The 20,249-nt window shown below is 50.4% G+C and overlaps 1 protein-coding gene across 1 annotated transcript in view; it reads left to right on the top strand.

Annotated features, from left to right (window-relative positions):
- Positions 1–244: 244 nt before the first annotated feature.
- The window catches only part of KCNJ3 (potassium voltage-gated channel subfamily J member 3), a 30,438-nt gene continuing 10,433 nt past the window's right edge, over positions 245–20,249 (top strand). The window contains exon 1 of the mRNA XM_027695948.1: positions 245–480. Within this exon, the coding sequence (XP_027551749.1) occupies positions 423–480 (58 nt within the window). The 5' untranslated portion in view covers positions 245–422. The remainder of the gene's footprint in view (positions 481–20,249) is intronic.

The raw sequence follows: 20,249 nt of genomic DNA, 5'->3' as shown, positions 1-20,249 counted from the left end.
TGGGGTGTGGGATGCTGCAGGGGTGTGGGATATGGGGTGTGGGATGCTGCAGGGGTGTCTTGGTGATCCCAGAATCCCAGGCTGGTTTGGGTGCGAAGGGCCCTTAAAGCCCATCCTGTCCCACTCCGACACCTTCCCCTATCCCAGGTTGCTCCAACCTGGCCTTGGACGCTTCCAGGGATGTCCCAACCCCTCTGGGCAGCCCTTTCCCACGCCCAGCCTGCTCCTGACCCCCTTCCCTGCCTCTGCCTCTCCCTCCCCAGTCCCGGCAGACCCCAGAGGGCGAGTTCCTGCCGCTGGATCAGCTGGAGCTGGACGTGGGCTTCAGCACCGGGGCTGACCAGCTCTTCCTGGTGTCCCCCCTCACCATCTGCCACGTGATAGACTCCAAGAGCCCCTTCTACGACCTGTCCCAGCGCAGCATGCAGACGGAGCAGTTCGAGATCGTCGTCATCCTCGAGGGCATCGTGGAGACCACGGGTGAGTCTGGGGCTTCCAGGTCCTGGGGGCAGGGAGAGGAACTGGGTGGGACACTGGCTGTGTGCCAGCAGGAGGAAAATAAAAAAGAGAAAAGAAAAGGAAAAAATAAAAAAGGGAAAATGAAAGGAAAAAAAAGAAAAAAGGGGGGGAAAAGGGAAAACGGAAAGGAAAAAATGGGAGAAAAAAAGAGGAAACGAAAGGTGAATAGAAGGAACAAAAAGCAGGGGGGGGAAGGGAAAAAAATAAACATCCCAAGGATTGCAGGAGGGAGAACAATCCAGCCCCTCTTCCCAGGTACTGCCGGGCCTGGACACTGTTCCCAGCTGGCAGGAAACAGGGATGGGGGGGAATTCCTGGCTCAGTGTTCCTGTCTTGGTTCCCATCTCACCTGTGCAGGTGCTGCACACCTGGATGCTCACAGATATCCTTCTGAAATGCCTTTTTCCCCCCCCATAAAAGGTTCTTTTCCTTGCAAAACCGTGTGAAATTGGAAATCCCAGAACACTCTGTTTAATATTTCTTTATTGTCCTTCTGAAATGCTTTTCAGCGTTTGTGTGGTGGCACAACCACGGGAATTACGAGTTGGATGATCCTCTTGGGATGGTGACTCTTGGGATGGGCCCCTGCAGGGTTAAGGGTTGGGTTCCATGGCCCTTGTGGGTCCTTCCAGCTCAGCATGTCCTGGGACTGTGTGGACCTAAAGCAGGAAACATCCCCCAGGACCTCATGGACATCACCTGTTCTTTTAAAAAAGTTCAAGGGGTGGCTGGATTTTACCCAGAAGGAGGTTTTATTTAGTGATGTTCCCAAAGCAATACTCTGAAAGTGTCCAAACTGGAGAGGAGCCAGCCTGTCCCAAATTCAGAGAGGGAAAAAGTGCCATTTGTTTGTCACCTCAGCACTAACAGTGCTGGAAAAGCTGAGCTGATTGTTCCAGTTCCTGAAAGACTCCAACCCCACATTTCTGTGGCAAATCACTGCCATTAACATCCCTTATGCAATATACGTGTTCAGTGGTGCAATAAATGGTGGAATAGGAGAAAAGTGGGGTTAGAAATGGAAGGAAATGTGCAACTGGCAGTCACATATCCATCAGAATAACAGATGAACAGGGGAACATCACACCTGACCCTGAGCTTTGTCCTGGGTGATTTGTGGACACCTGATCTTTGAAGGCTCGTTTTTTTCAGATAATTAATTCTGTTGGATTATCTGGACCAAATTTGCTGTGCATGCAGGAGTTGGTGTATCAGGCTCCCACGAGGTCTAGTAACAAGAAAACAGGGTCCAAAATTTCATTAATCCTGTTTTTTTTTAAAAAAAAAGGTGAAGTTTGGGGTAATTCAGCGTAGCACAGGATCTTGAAGGGCAGCCAAAGTTGTGTTTCCCTCCAGACTGTGGCCCCTGGAGGGATTTTGGCAGCGTGGGTGTCACCAAAGTGATGGGGTTTGGTGCTCCCTGGATGTTCTGGTGCTCTGGGTGGGGGTTGGGAACGTGGTGCCCCCAGCTCAGCCCAGGCTGGGCTGTGATGTTCCTGCAGCCAGCGAGTCCATGCCTTCCTTTCCCAGCCTGCTTCCTGCCCCAGGGAATGTTCAGAAGAGCTTTGATCATTTTTTTTGGTCCGTATGTTGGTGTTCCAGTGTTTCCATCCTGTTTTCCTTGCACATCCAGGAGCCTCAGGCTGCAGCTCAGCCTGGTCCCAGGGAGGCTGGGACAGCGCAGGGGAATCCTCTGTGCTCTTCCATCCTGATATTTCCATAAAAGCTTTCATATTTCCATAGAAATTCCTTGATATTTCCATAAAAACTCCTTGATATTTCCATAAAACCTCCCTGATATTTCCACAAAACCCTCCTGATATTTCCATAAAAACTCCTGGATATTTCCACAAAAATTCCCTGATATTTCCATAAAAACTTAAGTATTTCCATAAAAATTCCTTGATATTTCCATAAAAACTCCTTGATATTTCCATAAAAACTCCCTGATATTTCCACAAAACCCTCCTGATATTTCCACAAAACCCTCCTGATATTTCCATAAAAACTCCTTGATACTTCCACAAAAATTCCCTGCTATTTCCATAAAACCTCCCTGCTGGGGTGGAAGCTTTACAGGGCTCACCTGCAGCCCAGAACATGCATGTAACTTGATTTGTTTTCAAACAAAATAATGGAGGACAAGTTATTTTGTAAATAACTCTTACAATTTTAAAACAAAGTGGTGTGTTTGGGTTTGTTTTGGTAAATATTTTAGACCTGGAAATTGTACAGAGAAAGGAGAAAAAAAGGAAAAAAAGCCCAAAAGAGGGATTTTCTGGGTCTTTAAAGCCTAATTCATATAAGCTGCGAATTTGGTGACCTAGTTTTGTGAGATGAGCTGAATATTGGGCAAAATAGAGCAAAATGTGCTCTATCTTGATAAAACATGAAGGGATGAAAGGGTTTTAAAGTTAGGGAAAAAGCCTTTCAGTGGGAGAAAATGAGGGAGGAGGAGAGGACAGGGCTGGAGGAGAACCAGGGATGGCAGGAGGGGGTCAGAGGGTGAAGATGATGGAGAGGAGGGGAAAATCCTTCCTCCAGGGCTCTGCCCCTCATGGGTGGTTCCAGCAGCCCCTTGTGCTGAGCCTGGCTTGGGTGTGGAAGAGAAGGACATGAGGGAAGGGACAATCCCATCTAAGGATGCTGGGTTTTTGTAAGACAGGAGATGTGGACACTTCAGGAGGGTTAAAACCTGCAGGAAGGCAGGACCCACCTCTATCCTGGTGCTCTCCCAGCACATTCCTTATTTCACCTTCCACCTCTCCTGTCATTCACCTTAAAGCCCAAACATCTGGCAAGGCAGAGGTTCTGCTCTGGGAACAGCCAGTAATCCGTGTGCAATCCGTGTTTGTAAATGTGGGAAACGCTTCCCATGGATTGTGTCCCCGGACACCTCTGCCAAGGGAAGAAAGGGTTGAACTCAGAGCTGTCTGTGAGGTTCAGTGTGAGTGGAGGTCCAGACACATCAGCCTCAGCACTGACAGTGTTTTTAAAAGGTTACAAACCCCCAGGATTCTCCTCTTTGTGGAATAACCAGAGCAGGGATTTGGGAGGGTTCAGCTGGGCCCTCTCATCCAGGCCCAGCTCTTCCCAGGAGAGGTTGGAGCAGATCGTCCTGGAGGCCCCTTCCCACCTGCTGAGGATGGTTCTGGGATTATTGGGAATAGGATCAGCAGTTTGCAGCTGGCTCTGGGGGAGGTTTTGGAGGAGGAGCTGCAGGGACACCAGGGCTGTGTGTCCTTGTCCCGTGCCCATGTCCCCAGTGGTGCCACACGAGCCTCCAACCTCTGCTGGCGTGGAAGGACCAGAAATAACTTGCAGGGAGCTATTTTTGGGTTGGTGTGAAAACAGGGCTTGTTTGGTGGTTTTTGTTTGGTTTTTTTTTTTAATCTTGGAAAGTCAGTGAGTAGGTCGTGCGTGTGGAAAGGCTTTTTCTGGTGGGTTCTGAGGGCTGGGGGCACCCCTGGGTCCCACCGGGGACCACCCCGAGGGCTCAGGAGGCTCCTGTGGGGAGCAGGTTGGAGGAAGATTCGATGAACTGTGGTTGGTTTGCGGCTGAACTGAAGTTGCAGCTGGGAGTGTTTGGGGTGGGGACCGATGGGAGAAGGTTTTGGGGGGTCCTGTCGTGTCTGGTCGAGCCCAGAAGGAGCAGCCTGAGGTCAAAGCCCAAGTTGGGTTGTGTGGGGTGCTGTGCTGCAGATCAGCCCAGCTGGTCCCTCAGGAGATGCTCCTGGTCCCTCAGGAGATGCTCCTGCTGCCTCCCAGCCCTCCCAGCTTCCCACAGAGGTCCCTCCCCGCTGCTGCTGTCCCAGACCTCGCTGTGTTGCCTTAGATTTTGAGTTTTGAGGTGCAATCACAACGTTCTGCTGGTCCTGCTGGGAGCAGAGTGAATTTAACTGGGAGTGAAAGCCATGCAGGTCTCAGAGCAGCCCCTGGAGGGTGAGTCTGCTCCATCCCCTGCTCCTGCCGGGGTTTTCTCTTGCATCCCACAAGGAAACCGGATGTTTAGTGCAGAGGGAAGAACTTCTACCTTTGTAGTGGTTTTCAATCCCCTCAAATCAGTTCCTGCAGGAAAAAATCCTCATCATTCTGTGTCATTGAGTTGAAATTGTGTTGGATTTTGAGGCTCAGGATGGGATGATCTTCAGGGACCCTTCTGACCCAAACCCTTCTGTGCCTCTGTGAAATGCTGCTTAGCAAACTGCCTTTTGTGCTTAGAATTGGACTGAGCTCTAATGTTCCCTTATAAAACCAGTTAATTCCGCTTGGATCTGCCTTCCCAAGCAGGGAATGTTGCTGAGCAGAGCAGCAGTTTTAGGAGGAGTTTTCCTCTGGCTCCTGTGCCTGACAGCCAGGCAGAGGGGCTGATAAATCAGGGAACAGCAGAATCCCAGGATGAAGGATCCCATTAACTTTCCCATTTTCCATGTTATTCTCATTCCAGTCCTCCACTATCACCAGGGTGCAAGTCCCTCACAGATTACAACAAGGATTAGAAGGTGTCGAGTGTTTCTCCCTCTCTATATTTATAATAAACAGGGATTTAGGAGCCAGATATCATTGGTTTGAGCCATGTCTGCCTTTTCATCTGGACTTGGAGCTTCTTGCTCTGCTCCAGCAGGTGCTTATGGAGATTTTTCCCCTCTTTCTTTCCTGCTTTAATCCGTTGACTTTTGATCTGCGACACCGCCGAGGGGTTTAGGGAATTAGTAAATACACACAATAAATTTTGTTTTGACTGTCTGCAGAGGCAGTAAAGATTTTTTTGGAGCTGTCTAATGAGTTGTTTAAGCAGGATCTTCTTGCTTATAAATCCCACTTGGCTGATTAAAATCACCATTTCCAATGCCTTCTCTCATTAAACCATATAAAAATGATTTCTCATAGATGCCTCCCAACTTGATTAAGTTAATTTACTGCCTCATCACTGAAATTTTAATTTCTGGATATATAAACATTTCTTTATGCTTTCCTTACCCTCCTTAATTACAGGTTTTAGGTTGTTTGGATAATAAGATGTGGAATGTGGGGAGCAGAGGCAGCACATCCCTGGAGGGAGGGATGGAGGGAACCTGGGGCCTCTGACCCCTCCTGGACCTCCCTGGAGCATCAGGGCTGAGCTGGGCAAAGCCAGGCTCTCCTTCTCCTCCCAGGGGAGGACTTGGCCCTTTCCAACCAGCCCTTCCTTTTGGCAAAACATCTCAGCAGACAGATTTTTGGGGAGGTCACAGGAGGGGTCACAGCCTGAGGTGACTGAGGGGGGCTCCTGACTCTCCTCGGGACAGGACAAGGGGGTTTAACTAAAAGAGGGAGGATTTAGGTTGGATATCAGGGGGAAGTTCCTGGCTGGGAGGGTGGGAGGCCCTGGCACAGGTTGTCCAGAGAAGCTGTGGCTGCCCCTGGATCCCTGGGAGTGTCCAAGGCCAGGTTGGAGCAACCTGGAATAGTGGAAGGTGTCCCTGCCCATGGCAGGGGGTGGCACTGGGTGGGCTTTGAGGTCCCTTCCCACCCAAACCAGTCTGGGATTCTGTGACCTAAAACTCCTGTGTGGGGAGTGCTCTGAGGTCATCCCAACTCCAGGCCCAGGAGCTTTCCCTGGGAATGCTGGAGGATGCTCAGTGCTGGCTCTGGCATTGGGTTTGTTCCCAATTTTTGGAGCCTTTCCCAGCTGTGTTCCAATGGCTTTTCAGAACCCGAGGATGGTTGTGATTCACGAGGGTAATTGCTGATCACTTGGGATTTATTCTGATAGATCTCCAACCCCTCTGTTATTCTGATAACATGCAATTTTGAAGGACAGAGTGTTTGTTTTCCAACCCATTGTCCTCATCTCACATTATTGTGATGGGGAATGTGAAGCTCTGTTATCAAACCTTTTTGGAGAGAACAAGTTTTGACTTTCCACCTGGATTCTCCTTCTGGATGTGTTTAGGATTGCACAGCCCTTTACAATTCCTGTGACTTACCAATAGGCCTCTAAAACTGCTAAAAAATGAGCATTGAATAAGAACCTGGGTTGTACAAAACCTGGCAGGAATGGGATGTGCATCCCTTCTCCAAACCCATTAAATGCCACTTCGGAAACCTTTTAACATCATTTTCTGATTAAAGAAATCAAACAGCCTGCCAGGCTTTTTAATTAAATAAATAGAGATGGCATCAAAGCCTTATTCCACTGGTTTTACTTTTAAAAACATGAGTAATTTGAATTATGGAGCCGTGGGTCTCCACAGGAAGGTTTCCCTCAGCAACAGAAACACGGGGGTGATGTCAGAACTCAACAACTCGAGGGAACAAAGAGCTGTGACACAGATCTGAGAACTAACAGGGTTTAGATCATTTCTACAACCATTTCAAAGTGTTTTTTCTCGTGTGTCATTCCCAGGGTTGCTTCGCCTTGAAGAAACCTCAGTACAAATGTACAACTTTAAATGTGGAGTGTAAATTATCATGGAATTATGGAACAGTTCGGGTTGGGAGGGACCTTTAAAGGTCAATACACTTATTTTGGTTTTGTCTTGCCATTCAGATTCTGGGGTGGGGGTTTTTTTGCACAAATGTGGGCAAAGGATGGAAGAGGGAAAACCCTCTGGAGGTGGTGGAGGAGCTGAGTGGTATCCAAATACTGCATCACTTGGGGGCTGGTGGGTTATCCATCTTCATCCTCTCCTTCCCCACTGTCTGACAGCAAATTTTGTGTCCAGGTCTTGGTCACAAAAGAACAATTCAGCAATTTCACACCACCAAAGTGGCTTTTTTTGTCTCTTTACTTATTTATATTTTTAATATTTTTTTTAGGCATGACCTAAACATGATAAGATAGCAATTAAAAATCCCACGCCTGGGCAGTTCAGCAGCTCTTTTCCCAGTGCTGCTGTTACGTAAAATCCCTCAGTGGAAAAACCAATCTGGGTTGGTGGTGTGGGCAGAGTCAGAGGTTTGGCACAGCCAGAGGGCACGAGCTGGGCATGGGACCTTCAGCACCAGCTTCCCTCTGCCCTCCTGCAGCTGCTGCTCAGGGGCAGCACAGCCAGAAAAGGGGAAAAAAGCATTTTTAATGCTAATGAATCGTGATCCTGGAATGGTTTGGGTTGGGAGGGACCTCAAAGCCCACCCAGTGCCACCCCCTGCCATGGGCCTTGGACACTTCCAGGGATCCAGGGGCAGCCACAGCTTCTCTGGGATGTTGTTACCAAAACTCCTCTCTCCCAGCTGTGGCTCCTCAGAGCCAACACACAAACCCAGGCACTTCCCCTGCGTTTTCCCAGAGCTTTCCATCTTTTCATGGATGGAGAGGGACCATTTACAGGAGACAAGGTGAGAATGGCTTCCCACTGCCAGAGGGCAGGGATAGGTGGGATATTGGGAAGGAATTCCTGGCTGTGAGGGTGGGGAGGCCCTGGCACAGGTTGCCCAGAGAAGCCTCTGAATCCCTGGAAGTGTCCAAGGCCAGGTTGGATGGGGCTTGGAGCAACCTGGAATAGTGGAAGGTGTCCCTGCCCATGGCCTCTCTCCCTTTTTTCCTTGAGATCTCTTTGGAGATCTGGGAGAGCAAATCCCCAGTGGTTTAACCTGGAGCTGTGCAGGAGCTCTCCTTTCACCTGGGATAATCCCAGGAACAGGTGATCCATCAGGAGTCATGTCTGTGCAAGAAATCCCTGTTCACACCTGATCAACCAGAATTCCTTCTGCTCAAAGCAGCTCCCTGTGCTGATCCTGTGCTGCCACAGGGGGACCTTGGACCAGCAGTCTCCACGTGTAGCTCCATTTTTTTCCAGGATTAAGTGCTGGAGGGCTGAGCAGGAGCTGATCTCCAGGTCAGTGCCATGTGCAGCCATCCAGGGAACTCGGGAGCACCGAACCTGCATCTCTGACACCCAATTGGTGCTGCAGGGAACTGGAGGGGGATAGGAGGGAAAATAGGAATATCCAGTTCCTGTGAGCGTTCCCTGTGTCCTGCAGCTGGAATGGGTGGGGTTGGGGTGGGGTTGGGGTGGGATGGAGCTGGAAATGTAGAGGCAAAGGGGTTGAGTTTCTCCTGGGGGGGTTCTGCTGGGTGGGGGGAGGCTCCTGCCTAAATATAGACCCAAACAGCTCCTCCTGGAGAAATCCAGGAGCAAAGAAAACCCTGCAGTGCTCAGCTTGTGCTGGTTCTTAGAATCATGGAATGGTTTGGAAGGGACATTAAGGATCATCCAGTGACACCTTCCACCACCCCAGGTTGCTCCAAGCCCCTTCCAGCCTGGCCTTGGACACTTCCAGGGGTTCAGAGGCTTCTCTGGGCAGCCTGGGCCAGTTTCTTGCCAGTTGTTTTTTCTGTTAATAACCATAAATTGGAGATCTTCATTTTTTTTCTGGTCCTCTCACCATTGCTGCCTCTGTGCCGGGCTGGATAAATGATTTGGGGATTTTTCACGTTTCTTTGTCTGCAATGGCCCCAGTGCTGGAGACAGGACAATGATGTTGGACAACATCAGCTTAAAGCCCTGTGGGTTGTGCCAGAATCTGAGTTTGAGCCAGCAGGAACCTGAGGGACGTTTTATTTCCCACAGGTGGAAGTGGGAAATATTATTTATCCTAAATAAACAGGTCCTGCAGAATACTTTGGACCAAGGATGAAAATACTCAGTCGTGGAGGGCTGATTTGGGCTGGATTCAGGAAGCATTTTAATTGCTGGTGCAATTTAAGTTATAAATTTTGCATGTCCCTAAATATTTGAGCTCCCAGTGGGTTCCTCACACCCTCACTCACCTGGGGGCTCATGGCCTGGCCAGGAGAGGGGCAGGTTGGGAATCAGGGACAATTCCATCATGGAAAGGGTTGGAATGGAGGGATTTCCAAGCCCTGTGGATGTGGCCCTTGGGGACAGGAGTCAGTGGTGGCCTGGGCAGTGCTGGGGGATGGTTGGATTTTGTGATCTTGGAGGGCTTTTCCAAATGAACCATTCCATGATCCTCTGGAGACCAGGCTGGGCTTTCCAGCAAGGCTGTTGCTTTAAGTGGAACTAACTGGGAGATAAATGGAAAAATCTTCCATTTTCTATCAGTGCAGCAAATAAATTCCTACTTCCAAGAGCTGCACTTGTATAATTTCCTGATATTTTGCATCTCTCTCATTTTTTTTCCTCCAGTTTTCCAATTTTGTTGTAAAATACACTTTAAACACCCTGGATCCCTGCAGCAGCCCAGCTCTGTCCCCTCAGCAGCCCCGTCCCTATGCCTGGGAAGGAAATTAAACCCATTTGACCTGATTTGCTCTGACAAATCCATTTTGGCCCTTGCTTCAACCCTGCTCTCTTCTGGCTGATGAAAATTGTTTTCTTGCTTCGTGCAGTGTTTTTTTTTTGGAATGTGGAGTGAACCTGATGGGGTGTAATGACCTGTCCCCTTCCTCTTCCTCCTCCCTGGAGCATCCCTGGATCCACGAGCTGCTCCATGTGATGGGTGTTGTCCCTTTCTGAGGCAGCAGGGGAGTGATGGGGGGGGAAAATCTGCAAATATTTTTAATATCAAGGGTCAAAAATTGAGGTTGGAAATAATTCCTGGGAAGGGTTTGCAGCTCAGTGAAGCCCTTCTGGCTTGACTTCACTTTGAAAATCAGGGTTAATTCATATTGCACTGATGAAAACAAGGGGTTAGAGCAGTTTGCACTTTGTTCTTTTCTTCCACATAATCAGAAATGTTCATTGTCTTCAAAATTAAAAAATTCCGTCTACCTTTTCATGACTTGGAAATTCTGGGCAGTCCCTGCTGAGCATCAGCCTCCTTCAGTTTTCAGGTGGTTTTCTTGCTCTTCAGTCTCATCTGTCACAAACCCAAAGGTTTTTACTCTTTTGCCTGAGAAGTTGGCTCATCCTGAGCTGGAGCATAAAGCATTCCAGGAGAAATGTCCCTGCTCAGAGCAGGGGGTCAGAAAAAGATGAGCTTTAAGGACCCTTCCAACCCAAACTATTCCAGAATTTCATGATATTATGTGTGTGCATCTCAATTTCTGCTTTAGGTACAGAGAAACAGGTTGTTTGGTGGGAAAATGGGTGGCCAGTAGCTGGAAATTGTTTAATTCTGGGGGGAAAAAAAATGGAAATAAGTAGCTGCACTTCACCCTTTGGAAAATCAGGCTAAATCCTCCCAGTGTGGGTCTGTAAATGAAACATCAAAAAGGAAACGTGGCCTTCCTGGTGGGAAGGGTGGAGGGAAGAGTCCTCTGGGCTGAGGGAGGAGGGGCTGGAGGGCAGCAGGAACAATGCTGAACCAGGGGAGAAGGCAGGGACAATGGAATTACAGCCATTAAGGTCTGGGAAGATGAGGAATTACCTGCTGGCTCTGTCTCTTGGAGGGCTGGGGTTTATTAATCACGGGCTTGTCTCCACTCCAGCCTGGCCCAGCCCTTGGCTTGTGCTGGGGGGGAGAGTGTTGGGAGGGTTGGAGCTGATCTCTGAGGCCCCTTCCAACCCAAACCTATTTTGTTTATTCTGTTGAAGCCTGAGCCATTATTTTTATGCAGCAGCCTGTTTCCACTCCTTATTTAACACCCTGGATCACCTGGAAATCCAGCCTTCCCCTGGCCACTTGCCCTCCATGAATTATTGCTGGTGCTGTCGATTCTGTCAGCAGCCAACTGATGGCTCTGAAGTGTTATTTATCTTTTGTTTAAATACCATTCTGCCTCTGGCAGATGTGCTGGCTGTTAAAACCTGCCAGAGAATGCCCAGCTGTCTTTTCCATGGATACCTGTCCCTTGTCCTGGATACCTTTGTGCTCCCTGTTCTTTATTTACAGCACTGTACGGGGGGGGGGTTGTTGAATGTTTTGGCTCCCAGCTCAGTTGGTACCAACTCAGGGGTTTATGGGTGACATAAAATAGTGGTGGTTTCTGTTCAGAGCCTTGTTGTGTGTCTGCTGTTGTTTCTTTGGGTTGTTTTGTTTTTTTTTGAGGTGAGATTGAAGCTGAAGCAAAGAGCTGCTTTAGCTCTTTGTGTGTTACACAATCAAACCTCCACTTAGTGCTCCTTCCAACCAGCTAAGTGACGATAAAATCCTCTGGCAGGGGAAGGGGGAGAAGCCGTGGGTAAAAACGCTGTGATGTTTCAGGGGAGCCATCCAAAATGTCATCAGGAGTTCAGGGTTTTATGGAGCAGAAGCTGTGCTGGGGCTGGGAACAGCCTGGAGGCTCCTGCAGGGCAGGGGCTGTGACACCCTCCCTGGGTGGGGGGGGGGTTCATCCTCCTGCCTCCCTTCCCTGTCTGGGTTGGTTTTGTGGGATCTGGGGAGAGCAGGTGGAGCAGGAAGGGGTGAGGAGGATGGGCTGTGTGCCCCCAGGGTGGGGCTGCAGCCCCTGCCCGGTCCCTGCTCCTGCCTGTGCTCAGGACTCATCCCACAGGACAGGGTCCAAGTTATTTAGGACTGATCTGCTATTGGAGGCATCCACTGCAGATCATTATCTTGGCTCCTTGCACTGAGTTAATCTTGAAGTCAAAAATAAGCTCATTAGTGCCCGTGAAGGGGTTCAAAGGGTTTTTATCTGTGTGTGTCATCACAGCACTGGGAGAGGGTCCTGGGGATGCTGGAGCAGCTCTTCCTCCTCCAATTGCAGGATTTATCAGAGGCTCATTGTCTTTTTTTCCCCTGTCCTTGCTGACTCTCTGCAGCCCTTGAACATATTGTGCAGCACATTAACAAATCCCAAACCTCACTGCAGAGGAACTCAGCCCTCCTGGTTCGAGTGGTGGGGTCTGAACCCCCCTGATTTCACACCAGATCCTGGAGAGTTGGTGGGAGGGGGGGGTTCCCCTGGAGAAGAGGAGGCTCCAGGGAGAGCTGTGAGACCCTTGCAGGGCCTAAAGGGGCTCCAGGAGAGCTGGACAGGGACTGGGGACAAGGGATGGAGGGACAGGACACAGGGAATGGCTTCCCACTGCCAGAGGGCAGGGATAGGTGGGATATTGGGAAGGAATTCCTGGCTGGGAGGGTGGGGAGGCCCTGGCCCAGGTTGGGCAGAGAAGCTGTGGCTGCCCCTGGATCCCTGGAAGTGTCCAAGGTCAGGTTGGAGCAACCTGGGCTGGTGGAAGGTGTCCCTGCCCATGGCAGGGGGTGGCACTGGATGGGCTTTGAGGTCCCTTCAACCCAAACCAGTCTGTAATTCCATGATTCCCTGTTTTTTACCCTGTCCAGTGCCCTGTGCAGTTCAGGATCAGGGCTGGCTCTGTTATTCCTGTTCAGGATCAGGGCTGGCTCTGTTATTCCTGTCGGGAGGTTCTCACTCCAGGCTGTTCCTGCTGACAGGGTCAGTTCTGCACTTCAGCTCTAATTCTCCCCTTCCAGTTATTTATAACTTTCCAGTCAATTAACTCCTAAGACTGCAATTTTTTCATGCTTGGTCTTTGCTTGGAGGAAAATGTATTTTGGCAAGTTGGTAGACAAAAAAAAAACCTCTTTGCTTTTTTTGTGGCTGCTGCTTTCCTGGTCCCCAGCTGCGCTCCTGGGAGGTGGGGAGAGAAATCCAAGCAAAAGAGGGGGAATTAACATTACAAAAAGAACGTTTTTTTTTCTTAATCCTACCAGATTTCCATCTCCTCTCACGTATGACTTGCTGAAGTGTCTCTTAATGGGCTGAGGATCCCGAAATGCTGAGAGGGGTTTAGCACATTTTCCGTGTGTTTCCGTGGAAAGATGTTGAGGAGCTCGTGGAATTCGCCTCAGAAGTTCCAGAAAGTTTGAATTTAAAAAAAAAGAAATAAATTTTTTGGGATCCAACAGTGAATTTCTTAGTGAAAGTTAGGAGGAGCTGTGCTTGTTGTTCAGTGTCCAGTGGCCACGGTGGAGAAGGCTTTTGATAGGAGTTATTATTTTGGATTCCTTATGGAAAGAAACTCCAACGTGGCACCTTTGCATCTCAGTCAGTTTTCTTTTTTTTTTTAATTCATATCATGGTCAGTTTAAAGATTTTTTACTGCATATCCTGGTCTCTTCTATTTTTTTATCCCACCTGTGCCAAGGAGTTGACTTCCTGCCAATACACAAATTTTCCAAGCACATTAGTGCTGGCAGGACAAAAAAAAAAAACAACAAAAAAACCCCAGCCAATTGTGCCCCCAGACAGTAAAATGGTGCCTGAAGTGGATTTGTGCAGAGTTATTGGCTGTGGGGTGGGAGCTGGGTCAGCCCCTGTCTGGCTGAGGCTGTGGCAGGGGTGGGAATCACCCCCTGGGTTTGCTCTGTGCCCCTGCCCCTGCCTGGTGGGTTCAGACCCTTCCTGCTGTTCCAGATTTATTCCATTTATTTCCTGGGAGGATTCTTCCCGCTCAGGTTTGGTCAGAAATTATAAAGGATTCAGGGAGAGAGTGACCAGGACAAGGGGAACGGCTTCGAACTGCAGGAGGGTTGATTTAGGGTGGAGATTGTGGAGAAATCCTTCCCTGGGAGGGTGGGGAGGCCCTGGCACAGGTTGGGCAGAGAAGCTGTGGCTGCCCCTGGATCCCTGGAAGTGTCCAAGGCCAGGTTGGAGCAACCTGGGCTGGTGGAAGGTGTCCCTGCCCATGGCACTGGATGATCCCTAATTTCCCTTCCAGCCCAAACCATGCTGAGACTGTGTGGGGGTGATGACTTTGGGGTGCTGTGAGGTCCCACAGCTGCTGCAGTGTCAGTCAGGCACCCCAGTCCCATCAGGAATCACCTCCTGTTCCCTTTTGGTGGGTCTGAGGAGGGAGAGCAGGGAAATGCAGAGATGGATGGGGCCAAAACGAGGCGGCCTCTTGGAGCAGCGATTTTTCTAATGAGATTTCCTGAGCTCCTCGTTAAGGTATCGACCTGTGTGTGCAGCAGGATCACTCAGGACAGAGCAGAGGCTCCCAGCTCCTGCAGGAATAACCCAGGACACGGCAGGACTAATTGCTGGTGATTAATGACACGTGTATGGCTGGGGCTGGGCTGGGGGGGTCTCTCTGTCTCCCTCCTGTCCATGGCTTTGGCTGGGTCAGGGGCTTCCATTGCAAAGGGGCTTCTCCAGGGAACCCACAGTGCTTTAACAGGGGCTGGATGTGGGGATTGGGCTGATTTTGGCTTCTGGAGTGGTTTTGGGATTGGAGCAACCAAGAACTGGAACAACTTGGAAGTTAAATTTTGTGTCCTTGGAGTGCAAAGATAATAAAGATCACGGAATCACAGAACAGGTTGGGTGGGAAGGGACCTTAAAGCCCATCCAGTGCCACCCCCTCTGTGGGCAGGGACACCTTCCACCAGCCCAGGTTGCTCCAAGCCCCGTCCAACCTGGACTTGGACACTTCCAGGGATCCAGGGGCAGCCACAGCTTCTGTCACAAATGGATTGAGCACCTTGTGTCCCAGGAAGGCCTGAACATGGCTCTCAGTGCTCTGGGCTGGGTGACAAGGTGGGGACGGGTCACAGGTTGGACTCAGTGGTCTGGGAGGGCTTTTCCAACCTAAATGACCCTGGGATTCTGGGATCAAGTCCCTGGCTGGTGTGTTTGGTTCCAGCTGCTCCATCAGGCACCAGATAGAGCTCTCCAAATGTACCAAACTCCCAAACTTCCCTTCAGAGCCCCGTTCATGATTCATTTCTTTGCCCTTTGATTTCATACCGTGACACTTCCCATATTTTCCCTGCAGTCATCCAACAGGACACAGACCTGAGCACATTCCCAGCATTCCAGCTCCTTCCCTCCTCCTCATTATGCTGCAGATGCTTTAAATTCCCCCAGTAATGGGGAGGAAATTTCCCACAGTGGAACATTGCTGACTTAATGCTGCTGACTTAATGTTCAGTGCTTAATGTGATGAAGTAGCACAGATTTATATTTAATATTTCCTTTCAAGCCCTGCAAGATTCCCCTGCTCGTGGCTGTTCTGTGCAGTTTTGCTCAGCAGCCAGACCTGGGCAGGTTTTTAAAGCTCTGAAAAATTCATACAGTGCTTTGTACCGAGCACCTCATACATAACAAAAGTGGATTTTTCATTTATTTTTCACCTGGAAGAGCTTAAGACTTTAAAACCTTCCCCGAAAAAACACGCCTGGGGATGTTGTTTGATCCGTGGTGCCAGTGAAACCATCCCATCTTTCCACTCCAGACTGGATATCGGGGGAAATTTGTGGCTGGTGATGGTGAGGCCCTGGCACAGGTTGGGCAGAGAAGCTGTGGCTGCCCCTGGATCCCTGGAAGTGTCCAAGGCCAGGTTGGATGGGGCTTGGAGCAACCTGAAGGTGTCCCTGCCCATGGCAGGGGTGGAATGGGATGGGCTTTGAGGTCCCTTCCCACCCAGCCCATGGAATTCCATGTTTGGGTGTATATATCCCCCCAGGAACGTGTCTCCAGGAGTGAGATGAAGGTAAATGCCCTTCCCTGGGAGCTGTGGCCCAGGGGACCTGGCTCTGAGGGGAGGAATTAATTCATCAGCACAACTGCCTGGGCTCAGGGCTCTGCTCCCACAGGGGCTTCTAATTGCAGTTAATGGCTCGTTAGTGTTGGGCACATCCCCCCGAGAGCAGCACCCACACAGACACGGTCAGGAGGGACCTGCAGGCACTGGGATCTCTGTTCCACAGTGGGATCCCTCATTCCACAGTAGGATCTCTGTTCTGGGGTCTGTGCTGGTTCCTGGTGAGCTCAGAGGTGGGTCTGGGCTGGGACAGATGGACTGGGGGGCTCTGGCTGTGCTGCTGCCCCTGGGGCTGTGGGAGGGCTCAGGAGATGGGATGGGATGGGATGGGATAGGGTGGGGTGGGGTGGTTGTGGCCTCTTGCTTTGGTGCCTCCTTCCTCTCCGACCCAAACTGGGTCTGTGGGGATAAGGTGGATTTTGGGTAAGAATGTGTGAGATGAGCAGCAGTGGCTGCTACCCAGAAAGATATAAAAATAGAACTCTTAGGATCCCAGAATCCTGGAATGATTTGGTTGGGAAAGGACCTTAAAGCCCATCCCATTCCACCCCCTGCCATGGGCAGGGACACCTTCCACCAGTCCAGGTTGCTCCAACCTGGCCTTGGACACTTCCAGGGATCCAGGGGCAGCCACAGCTTCTCTGGGCAACCTGGGCCAGGGCCTCCCCACCCTCCCAGCCAGGAATTCCTTCCCAATATCCCATCTCTCCCTGCCCTCTGGCAGTGGGAAGCCATTCCCTGTGTCCTGTCCCTCCATCCCTTGTCCCCAGTCCCTGTCCAGCTCTCCTGGAGCCCCTTTAGGCCCTGGAAGGGGCTCTCAGGGACCCTGTGTGAGACAGGGACTGTGTAATGTGGATAATTTGCTGCAGACAATGCAGGGAAGGGAAGGGGACTGTGGGGAATGGACACACTCTGGTTTAGGGCAGGGGCTGCACCAGAAAAGCAGCAGCAGCCCCAGAGCTGCCAATCCCAGCTCTCCCTTTGGTTTCCCAACGTTTCATCTTCCAGGGAGAGGAGGACAATAGCTTGGAAATGCCCAAAATGGCTTTTCACACTTCAGTGCACAGAGAAGTGAGTAAAAGGGGAAAAAAAGTGAATTTATGTTCCCAAAGTGTCTGTACCTGAGTTCTGTACCCTTTTAATACAGGGAGAAATGACAGGGGGGAAGAGGAAGGGGGGAAAAATGGGAATGGGGTGTGCAAACACCATTTGCTTTGTTCTTTGTCAGGTTAGTGGTGATTCAGTAAAATGTGTATTTTCTATTAAACCTGGAAAACAGCATTTTCTTTAGAATAATAGAGCTGCAAATTGGACTTTATAAACACATGAGTTGCTCCACCTGATATCATTCCACCTGTGTGGGGATGGATGTTTGTCCTTGGAGGGATGGGGGGGGAAAACTCTGCCAAGGGCAAAATTATTCAGTGTTTATTTACAGGGTCAGGAGTTTTCTCCACTTCAGCCTCGGGGGGGGGGGCTGAGCATAAACCTTCCAAATCCAGGTAAATACTTCGGGTTGAGTTTTGCCTGGGGCAAAACATTGATTATTCCAAGTGTGGTGCCAGGTGGGAGCAGATGTGTGTTCATCCTGCTCCTTCCCTCCTCCCAGCACCTTTTGAACCACAGAGACCTCTGGAGAGATGCTCTTGCTGTAACTCAGGCTGGGAGTATAAAATCAGCTTTTTGGGCTGAGCCTCGTGCTGTGTTTTCTGGCTGTTTTGACCAAAACAGGGGCAAATTACAGTTTGATCCCTGAAGATCCCAGGCTGACAACCAGCAGTGTTTGTCTGGGCTCGCTTGGCTTTTAAATCACTCTGAAAAAGGGGTGTATTTGCTGCATGGGCTTTTTTTCTTGCATTTATTTCGTTTTTCCCGTTTAACCTAAAACTGAACAAGTGGTGGGAAGTGGTGAATAGTTGGGTTTGGACCTGGGTTTGGGGAGCTCAAAACACATCTTATTAATTCCTCTGGCCCCAGCCTGTGGGAAGGTTTAGCTGACAAGGTCAAAAGTTGGACTTGATGGCCTTGGAGGGCTTTTCCAGCCTGAATGATCCCGTGATTCTGTGAGTCCCTGGAGGTGGGGAGGCACCTCTGCAGCCCAGCAGCTCTTTCCCCTGGAAGCAAAGCAGTGCCCTGACATTTAGGGCTGGAGTGAAACTCAGAATGTCGAAAATACCGACTTGCCCTTCAAATCCTCAGACAGAAAAGTCACAGTTTTTCCCTAAAATGGCAAAGATGCTCCAGACTCCGAGGGTTTTCAGCCTGGTGAGAGCTCAGATCAGCGCGGCTGCAACGTAAGGAGAAGAGGGGGTTGGATATAAAATTAGAAACCCCTCATAGGCATATGGCTGTTTGTGCAGCTCAGCACTGAGCTGTGGCTTATTTATCCTCCTGGGGTGCCCATGGAAATAATGAATGTGCTGTGTGACATCACAGTGCCAGAGATATTGTCACTAATTAACCTTCCTGGCTGCTGGAACGGCCTCCCCCCTGCAGGAAATCATTTGCCTCTGTGTTATCTCCTGGATGCTTTGGGGATGAACCAGAATGGGGCCAGAGGAGGAGAGCAGCAGCCTGGAACTCTGAGCCCTGTCTGCCTTCGCACCGGGGAACGTTGGGTGGTTTGTGTTTTGGGATTTTTGGTTTCCCCTGAGAAAGGTTTGATGATGCTGCGAAGGAAGGAGCAGCTCTGAGCTGGTGACAGGGTTCCACCTGGGCCACCTGGAGAGGTCAGGAGATGTGTAACCAGGGGGAAAAACCCAACAGGGAATTGCTGGAGGGGTGAAGGTGCTGTTTGAGGAGTTTTTCCAGGGGGAGCCCGAGCTGAGCAGGGGCAGAGCTCGGGAGGTTGGGGAGGTACCACGAAGATGCTCCACTCACTGCATGGCAGGGGGACACTGCCCCTGCATCCCTGGAAGTGCCCAAGGCCAGGCTGGATGGAGCTTGGAGCAACCTGGGCTAGTGGAAGGTGTCCCTGCCCATGGCAGGGGGTGGGAAAAAATGATCCTTAATTTCCCTTCCCACCCAAACCACTGTGGGATTCTATGATTGGGTGATATTGGTATCTGTGTGTATATTTATATATATTAGGTGTGTCTGGTTTGCTGAAGAGCCTTTCAGAGCCCCAAATCCAGGCTGCCAGTTGTCCCCCCCCAGCACTGACAGCACTGATGCCTCTCTTCCCTGGAAGTTGTGTGCTCCTGACGTGTTTGCAGGGAATGTTTGTCAGCTGAAGCGGGTGCCTGAGCAGCAAACGCTATGTTTAGTTCAGGGATCTGCTGTTAAGCTGTGCATTAATTTTAAATACATGACAGGAGCTGTTCCGGGCTGGGAGATGCTGGGGATGGAGCTGGGAGCTGTGATGTTCCGAGGGGAAGGCAGGCACTCCAGGAGGGATGCAGGTGAAGAGCTGGAAAAGCTGGTTTAAACACAGTGTCAGCAGCTGACAGGGACACAACAGCCCCTCAAAACAGAAGGGTTGGGGTTGTTGGGGCTGCCAGGGGTAGGCAGGGGTAGGAACCCAGTGTTGGGTTCCTGGGGGCAGCCCCTGTCCCAAAGCAGGAGGTCCTTTGGTGCCCATCTCTCCTCTGTTTGGGGGTCACCTCCTGGTTCCCAGCAGCTGAGTCCCTCTGTCACCCCTGGATCCTGCCCTGGGAACACGTGAGGGGAGTCAGTGACCTCCATGGATTTTAAATATTATACCCCAGGAGAGGATGGTGAATGAGGGTTTCACAGAGTCACAGAATATCCTGGGGTGGAAGGGACCCACAGGGATCATCCAGTCCAACCCCTGGCCCTGCACAGACACCACAACAATCCCACCTTGACTGGGGGTGTCTCACCTTGAATTATCTGTCTGGAGTGGCCACGGGCCACCCAGGGCTGCAGGGCAGGAGCAGGAGGGACAGGGCAGGTTTGTTGGGAGCAGGTTTGTTGGGAGCAGCTCTGGGATGAATTGATGGCCTCCAAATGGTTGGTGTTGCCAAGATATTCAACAATCAACACCTACATTGAACCAAACACTACCTGAGGAGAGTTTATATCCACACACAGCTCTGGGCTGTATTTCACGGAACCTTGGAATCACAGAAGGGAATTCTGTGATCTCTAAGGGACCCATGGGCAGGGACACCTTCCACTGGACCAGGTTGCTCCAAGCCCTGGCCTTGAACACTTCCAGGGATGGGGAATCCATCCACAGCTTCCCTGGGCAGTCAGAGATGTTTTATCCTTCTCTGTCTCATCCTGCTGTTGACACAGTTCCTATCAAATAGCTCATTAGTTCAGCTCAGAAGGTGCTGCTGAGTTGAAGTGATATTTAAATCAGTCTCCCAG

This window comes from Neopelma chrysocephalum, unplaced genomic scaffold (assembly GCF_003984885.1).
Source record: "Neopelma chrysocephalum unplaced genomic scaffold, ASM398488v2 Primary Assembly neopelma1_103b, whole genome shotgun sequence".
Lineage (NCBI taxonomy): Eukaryota > Metazoa > Chordata > Aves > Passeriformes > Pipridae > Neopelma > Neopelma chrysocephalum.
This window is presented reverse-complemented; position numbering and strand designations above follow the sequence as displayed.